The 8,666-nt window shown below is 37.4% G+C and overlaps 1 protein-coding gene across 1 annotated transcript; it reads left to right on the forward strand.

Moving 5' to 3' along the window:
* Nucleotides 1-5,371: 5,371 nt before the first annotated feature.
* Nucleotides 5,372-7,794, forward strand: nop10 (NOP10 ribonucleoprotein). The gene is made up of 2 exons (XM_015386255.1): nt 5,372-5,581; nt 7,503-7,794. Exons 1-2 carry the CDS (start codon nt 5,528-5,530, stop codon nt 7,641-7,643), a joined length of 195 nt encoding a protein of 64 aa, XP_015241741.1. The 5' UTR covers nt 5,372-5,527; the 3' UTR covers nt 7,644-7,794.
* Nucleotides 7,795-8,666: the final 872 nt, after the last annotated feature.

Consider the following 8,666-nt stretch of genomic DNA (forward strand, 5'->3'; position numbering starts at 1 on the left):
CAATCAATCAATCAATCAATCAATCAATCAATCAATCAATCAATCAATCAATCAAATGACCCAAGAACATAAAATCAAGTTAATGGGTCAAAGCAGAGAGAGAAGCTTTTGGATTGTGGTCTTATTTAATGTAAGGCTTAGATGGCAGCTTCTGTCATGGAGTTTAATGCTCCAAAATCTTTGATCTATTTTGTGTCCTCTTCAGACTAAATAAAAACCTATTGTATCGTCACACACGACATCCGAATATTTTCTAATTCAGACCTACCTCTACCCTTTGCGACACAGAGAAATATAAGACAGAAAATTAATAACAAATGTAATGGTTGCTATGATAACCTACAGAAAGGTCCAAGTCCAGGTCACTGTTCGGTTCCCTCCAGTCGTCCCTAGAGCCCTAACAAATAAACAAAGGTTATCACAGCCTGTGCTTTTACTATATAAATATAAACAGATTGTAAAAGATTATTTGTGTTTTCTCTTCATGATTCACTAATAAAAAGCAGGAACCTTGGTAGGGTCGGAGCTGAAGACGTCCTCTAAGGTCTGCTGTGCTTCGATGGGGTTCCATTGTCCGCTGGTCCTTTGAGCTGTAAGAACCTGGTGTTCCTCTGTGAGAGAGAAAGAACAGCAGGAACCAGAGGCGGTTCTTGTATGAACGGTATCTGGAGGGAAAGCATAGCTTACCCAGCGCTAATCTTTTCGGTTGTTGTTTCCAAAAATGGGGAAAGAAAGTTTCTTAAATATCAAAGTGTTTTAAACATCTGCGTACAGTGATCCAGAAAAGCTCCAGATAAAAACAATAGAAATAATCATTTAATTTTTATTTGCTCTCACACTTCTTACTGATTTTCCCCTAAAACATGCCACCCTGGGCAGAAGCCATAACACCATATCAGAAAGTTCCTCCTAAGAAATGTTGACCATTTAATTTCCCTTCAAATGTTTGTGTTCTTCTACTGATTAGAATTAATATGAAGCTGATAAGCATTTTAATTAAACATACAGCTAGTAAAAATATTCAGCTATTAGGCCATAACTGCAACATATATGAGTCTATAGTGAGTCTCATCATAGGCGGTTCTAGACAGGGGCCAACAGGGGCCTGCGACTCTGTAGAACTGGTCCTGGCCCCTATTTTGGCCCCTGTACTAAGAACATACACTACAAAACTTCAAATATAATCCAAATTTTCTTTTTTATATATAGTTTCCCTTGAATTGAGCAGAAAAGCGGTCCATTTGCCAAAGGCTGATTTACTCTATATTAATAATCCTTGGGTTGCACGGGGATTCACTTTGTTGCACTGTTGTCGTGCAGAATGAAGGTTCTTGGTTCAATCCCCGGGCCAGGATCTTTCTGCATGGAGATTGCATGTTCTCCCTGTGCATGTGTGGGTTCTCTCCAGGTACTCCAGCTTCCCCCCACAGTCCAAATATAAGACTTTTAGGTTAATTGGCTTCTCTAAATTGTCCTTAAGTGTCAGTGTGTGCGTGCCTGGTTGTGTGTCTCTGTGTTCCTTTTTGACGGACTGGCGTCCTGTCCAGGATGTACCCCTGCCAGGTACTGGCCCCACCACGCCCCTGATGGTAGACGATGTATAGATGGAAATAATCCTTATTGAATATGTTTTATTGACAGCTCTGAGCGCCTCTGGCAGTACAGTTACAGTTTCACTGTCACTATAATTGCCATTGTCAGATCCCAGCATCATGACGCCACTAGTTTGTCTGCTCTGGGCTGCCGTAGCACAAAAATGTTTGCTTCCATAAATGAGAGACGACCTCCTATGTGATCCGAAAAAGAAATTTTATGAGGCAAAGGAAAACAGCTTAAGATTTTCATTCCATAGAGAATAAAAAATAACATACTTAAGTATAATATTATATTAAATGTATGTCAGTAAATCCCTGTAATTATTACACACTGTAGCTTTAAAATAAGAAAATTATACTATCTTAATTGAAGTGCATCATATCTTATCATTCCTCTGCCTGATTATCTTATTTACCTTCTTGAAATAATTATTAATGGCAAATATACTTATTTCATTCTGTTTTTAGATTAATTTTTGCAGTAAATCAGTTTCTCTCTTCGTTCAATTTAATATTCACCTCAAAAATTCCCCTTGATAATTAATTAGAAACAAGTCAGCTTTAAGCTCCAGCCATATTATCATAGGATCACGATTTTCATCTGTTAGATCAGGGCTCTGTAACCTTGGAGATGCGGCTCACCTAAAATGCTAAACAATTTGCTCTTGCTGTATTTTATATATTTATTGTGTGTTTGTTACTCATATTTCTTTGACAATATTAAAAACAATGCTCCTTCCGGTACATTTCATCATAACTGCCGCTGACTCCTGCATTTTCACCAGAATTTATATGACAGACCAACATTAACACTTATATATAGTGATTAAAAATAGGAACCATTTCTAAATAAACTTTTAAATCTAAACAGCACGTAGCAAACGTACAAATAACAGCAGATTTATAGAGATCTTTGTGGTCTTTCACAGGAAGATTTAAAATCGACTGAGCTGCTCTATTTAGACTCTAAATTAACCTAAAAGATCTAAATTAACAGGAATGTAGAAACATTTGTACGTAACTGCTTCTCTTGAGTGTTTTAAGTATAGTGGGACCTTTTCGTTGTAGTTTTTGTGTGCATTTTTTTTCTTGAATTGTAAATATTTGTTTATGTGTTTTGATCGATAGCTGATTGAAACTAAGACGTAACTAAAGTGCAGACGATCTTGTCCAGAATGCTCTTGTAACAGATTATTAATCTCTATGAGATTATTAATGGTTAAATGAAGGTTTAATGAAGATAGGATGGAGAGTTATTTAGAGGGATTTCCACTGTAAATCAGCTCTTCTAAAGCATGGCAGTGGAGGTCTGAGGATTTGGGCTTGTAGTTTGCAGACCTAAGAAGTATGCTGTGATAGAGATGACAAAATAAACCATCATCATCAGCAGGAAAATGATAGAGATGAATGCGGCTGAGAACATGGAGAACAGCTGTTTGCTTTCAGCGTTAAAAATAATGGAGGTATTGGTGATTTTTCAGCATCGTAAAGTTGTCCAGAAGATGTATTGCTAATGTGTTGGTGAAATGTTGTTTAGTTTGATAAGAGTCACTCTTTTCTTATACCTCAGTAATGACAGTGTGTGTTTAGCTCTTTAACCTGGTCTCTACACCTGGGCGTAAACTCTGATCACTGACCTTCTGGCTCTCTGGGCGTCTGATCCTCTGATGCCTGCGGCCCATTCAGCAGCATGTTGTCTCTTGTCCTACAAAGCCCAGATTTAGCCTTTAGACACATAAGAATACTAAGAATTCAACCATTAAAACTGTATTCCTTACTGAGTCATTCTGCAGGTCTGGTAGAACGTCCCCATCGGAGGACAAATGCACCAGCTGGGACAATATTCACTTGTGGAGGGTAATCGGTAAGGAGTTAAATATTCTCCATGCCAGAGCTGTGGGATCGGGACCAGCATGCAGGGGCCCGAACTCAACCAAAACTGAGGTGTGGGCTGCGGGAAATTTATCATGGGTAAGTCTCCAGGAACTCTGCAAGCAAAATGGGTTGGAGGGATATTATCTAAGAACCCATTATAAGAAGGTGCGGCAATTTGGAAGGGCCGTGGAAAGGAATAAATGGCAGGAAGAGGAGAATTCTGGATTTCTGCGTTCCACATCGGGTCCTGGAGGGGCGTCATCGGGTTGGGGAAGGAGTTACGTGTCCCTGTTGTGTTGATTTGAAGGCAACTAACTCTTCTTGTTAGTGTCCCTGCGTCTGAAGATGCCCTCCTGTGTTGAACCTCATAGGAACCAATCAGCTGCTCTTCAACGACCCAATGGCTCATCTGAGCAGCAGGTTCCAACGCTGGGTGGAGATCTTCCATCTGCTGGAGATGAAGCCTGTCTGTTGAATCCAGGGTGAACGGAGAGGAGGCCTCAGCTTCAGGCTGGGAACATGGACCTCCGTCATCCATGATGAGTGGAGGCACTGGCTCCATTGCTAAGCCCTTTCTGAAAACAGGTGGAAAAAAGTTTAAATTCCAGCATCCATCCATCCATTTTCTGTCATGCTTATCCCAAGTGGGGTCACAAGGGGTGCTAGTGCCAATTTTCCAGCTGTCTAGGGGCAAGACAGGGCACCAGTCCATCGCAGGGCAACACAGAGACACACAGGACAACAACAACCCTTCACGCACACACTCACACCTAAGGACAATTTAGAGAAGCCAATTAACCTAAAAATGTTTTTGGACTGTGGGAGGAAGCTGGGGTACCCTGAGAAAACTCACACATGCACAGGGAGACATGCAAACTCGATACAGAAAGACCCCTAGGCTGGGAATCAAACCTGGAACCTTCTTGCTGCAAGGCAGCAGTGCTACCCACTGAGCAGCAATTCCAGCAACTGAATAGAAATTCAAACTAACTTTGTTTCTAAGCATCATACAATATTACAGCTTCCTCTGTGTTGTAGGAGTTATCCTCTTATCTGACAACATACACCGACATTTAAGAGAAGAAAACAAAATAGGCAACAGCTTTCACCCATGGCACCCATGCACATATAAAAAAGTATTCAGACCCAGATATAAATGTCGTGTTACAAGCATGTTCTGTATTTTTAGAAGGTGTTGGCAGAAAGAAACCTTTACAACATATATTATCTGACTTTTAAACACAGTACTTAAAGCTTTCTTCCAAACACAAACAAAACATGGAGTTTCTCCTCAAATTCATATTATTTGTTTAAATTATTTCATACTTCCAGTAAAATCCTCCATTCCTTGCAGAGAAATACTATGTGTTTCTTAAAACTTGTACATAGACAGCTAAGCAGATATTGTAAACCATTTTTGATTAATCTGTTTCCGCTGGCTTACCTTTTGCGCTTGGGAATAAAACCTCTTTAGACGACTCTGGATTCAACACTGTACTCCTTGGTCCTGCAGTCAAAGTCAAAAGTAAACAATTTTAGTTTGTTTTGACTCTTAGACTTTAAGCATTCCATCAACAGCTTCTCTAAAATTCAAGCTGAAAAACATTTATTTTTTATTTTTTTTTAATAATTATTACTACCCCCCCTCCCTTTTCATTTTATTCCATTTCCATTACATTGTTGTTTATTTTCATGACTACTTCATGACTGCTGTATTTGATTATAAAATTTTAAGTTATTTTACGGAAAATATATTTTTCTAAAAATAGTATTGTTATAAATCACTCTATGAAAAAGAATAGTAAAGTATCTTGAAGCACGTTTAAGTTAGATCATTTGAAATTGAAGATTTGAACATTTTACTGCTGTACACCATTTCCCAGGATGCTTTGCGGCCAACCCGGAAATCCGCCCTCTCACGCAGGTCTGAAGACGCACGTGGGATTCAGAACTAAAAGAAGCGATTTCACTGAAAGACATTGGATTTTTCATACATTTAAAGTCTACTCGGCTTTATTTGAAGCAACAAAGCCTAAAAAAAACAAACGCTCGTCAAAATGTTTCTGCAATATTATGAAAATGAGAACGGAGACAGAGTCTACACTCTGAAGGTAAGCCTAGCTTCGTGTTTACAGGCTAACTCATTAGCATCTTGCTCTGGTTCACTACTTATTCCGCTTTAAACTCTTAGATGATACATTTCAAGGCACGTAAAAGGGATTTATTTGAATAATATTATTGAAACAACAACAGAGCTGGAGATGCTGGGTGATATCGTGTATCAGACATGCAGCTCGCTTATCTTATCGTTAATTTGTTGTTTTTGTCTTTACTTTTATACTCTTTGCTTTGCACGAAAACTGGTCCAGGTAAAAATCCGAACCAGGATTTGTTGTCGTGCATTTCTTTTTTGTTTTCTTTTGTTTACTATTATAGGTGTTTATATCATTTTATTGGAGGTTTGCATTAAAAGATCAACTATAAGTAAGATAAAAATGTAAAAGTCTTGACAACATTTAAGCATCAATAAATACATCGTTTTATAATTTAATTACTTATTAGATTATATGATTTCTGATATTTCAGTTTAAACCATAGTCCACGAATACAGCTTTTCTTACTGACTGGATTTTTGTAGTTTTATGTGCGTTTATTTATTTTTTTTTAAGCAAATATATTAAAAATGTTGGAATGAGTTTTATAAGCGTCGTATAATACTCCTCATAACTCTGTATAATATTATTAAAATACCATTTCAACAGAAAACTAAATGTATTGTGATAAAAGTTTCCGCCATGTTGTTCTGCCCTCCATGCAACAGATGAATAGTTAAAATGCCACAGATGCATCTATTAAAAGCAGCCCAAACTATTTCCCATTGCATTCAGTCTGGGCTTTGACTAGGCCATTCTCAAAACTCATATCTTCTTTGATCTATTTTTTTTCTCCAGCTCTTTTTTTCCCCCAGTAGTGAGGATTGTTGCAGCTTTTATCAGTTATTGTAGTCCTGAAAATCATTCTGTGGTATAATGCTGTTTTACCACCTTTCCTACCTATCAATACTTATAGTATCGATGCATCGATCAAAACGGCCGGTGATCCGAAGCATCCACAAGAGAATCGATTCAGGTTTTTTTTTTTTCCTCCAGTCTATTTTTATCCATTTGCTCCTGGACGTAATTCTTACTCCTGCTCTGCGGTGGCGCTAAAGTTATTTTGCCCTCCTACCTCGCTTCCTTTAGCCACCGCCCTCTTTCGGCATTATTATTCTTCATTGAACAAGGTTTTCATAGGCATTGCTACTTCTGTTATTTGCTGTTGTTTCTTAAATAAAATGCATAACGATATTACAGCTTTCATTGATTTATCTCAAATTTGAATCACTGTCTAGCCTGTAAAGTAAAAAAAAAAATTAACAAATTAATCGAATTGAATCGTATCGTGGTGTATTCTCAAGTATCAAAAATAATCGAATCATTGGGTCAGGAAATTGATACTGAATCGAATCGCCATGATGGGTGTGATTTACACTCCTAGTTACGCATGAAAAACTTAGAGTTGAGATTCATATCATTTTGCATTGCTCTCATTTATGGCAAACATGTTCCTTTATGCTTCTTCCAGATTCTGGTTTGCACATGTAATAGTTGTCATGGCAACAGATTGTCCAGCCTTGCTCTCTGTTGTTTTATCATGTTAACTCCATATACACTGGGTTCTTACAAGAGATGGAAAACTTCAAAAAGCATTGACAAATATTTTCATTTACATTTATTGACAAATAATTTCGTGACAAAGAAAAATAACTTGACAATTGATCAAAGACTCCTGATCCCTTTGAGTTAACTCTTAAGTAAACTAATTAAAGTTTTAGTATCTGTGTCTTGAGTCATACTTAGGCTAAGTTTAATATTTGGATTTTTAACAAATTAATTTGTTTTCAAGGTCTTAAACATTGCTTCCTTAATGATGTTTTTTCACAGACGTCCTTTAATGTCCCGTTTGTTTTTTTCTCCCATCTTCCACCAACAGAAGGTGACACCCGATGGGCAGCCCACCAGCTCGGCCCACCCGGCTCGCTTCTCTCCCGACGACAAGTTCTCCCGGCACCGCGTGCAGCTGAAGAAACGTTTTGGCATCCTGCTCACGCAGCAGCCACGGCCCGTCCTGTGAAGGAGCCTCTACAGAGGATTAGATGATGGATCTGAGAGAAAAACAACAGAAAAGACTGTCTGAGATGGATCAGCTGTAACATGGATTGTTGGAATGGAATGTTTTGCTTTTACGTATGATTATGTTGGTTTATGTTTTGAATAAAATGTGCAAATTATTTCCTCTTGGTTGTCTTTGTGTTTGATGCCCCAACTAGAGATGGAAGATTTCATTATTCTGCTGAATCATACATTTAACAATGAAATGTTAGTACCTCAAAAATGGAAGATTTCTCTTTTCAGAAATAAAATACACTCCAGATATAACTTTATTTTATAGTAACTGAGAAAATCAGCTGTCATTGATTAGCCTTAATCATATTTAGTCAAACTTTTTTTTTGAGCAACAGACTAAAATAAATCCAACTAAAAATCAGAAGTTTATTAAAATTTGCCAGTAGTTGTGTATTTATCTCCAGGAATATAAAGATAGCCTCTCACCATTCGAAGAAATATCTTTTAATGAAGATATTTTGGGGCTTTACATGTCAAAGAGTACTTTTTTTTTTTTTTATTCCATTTAAATTTTTAACTGAAAGATGCTGTGAACAATGCTGCCATTCAGTTTCTGCAATCTCAAGTTTACAAAGAATTTTTTTAAGCTGAGGAGTATAAAACCAAATGCTGCCTCACCTTTACATGGTTCAAACTCCCCATAAAACTATTCTTCAGCCTAGTACTGAGATTGATGATTAGCAGAATTATAAAATTCTCTGAAAAACTGAACCAATGCAGAGTGATCCAAAGAACTGGTTCTGGTATGATCCATCTTGCTTGTGCTGGTAAAAGTCTGGCAGCTAGTAGAATTTTATTATTTGAAAAAATGGAAATTGAATAATGATGTCAAAATTAGACTAAGACTCAACTTTGTTTATCCTTTGGGGAAATTCTGGTTCCAGTAGCTTATATAGAGTACAAATAGTTAAAGTAAGATGCCATTAAAAATACAACAGACAATACAAAGAGAGTGTATATAGTATTGAAA

The sequence above is a fragment of the Cyprinodon variegatus genome, unplaced genomic scaffold (assembly GCF_000732505.1).
Source record: "Cyprinodon variegatus isolate N-32 unplaced genomic scaffold, C_variegatus-1.0 Scaffold361, whole genome shotgun sequence".
Classification (NCBI taxonomy): Eukaryota; Metazoa; Chordata; class Actinopteri; order Cyprinodontiformes; family Cyprinodontidae; genus Cyprinodon; species Cyprinodon variegatus.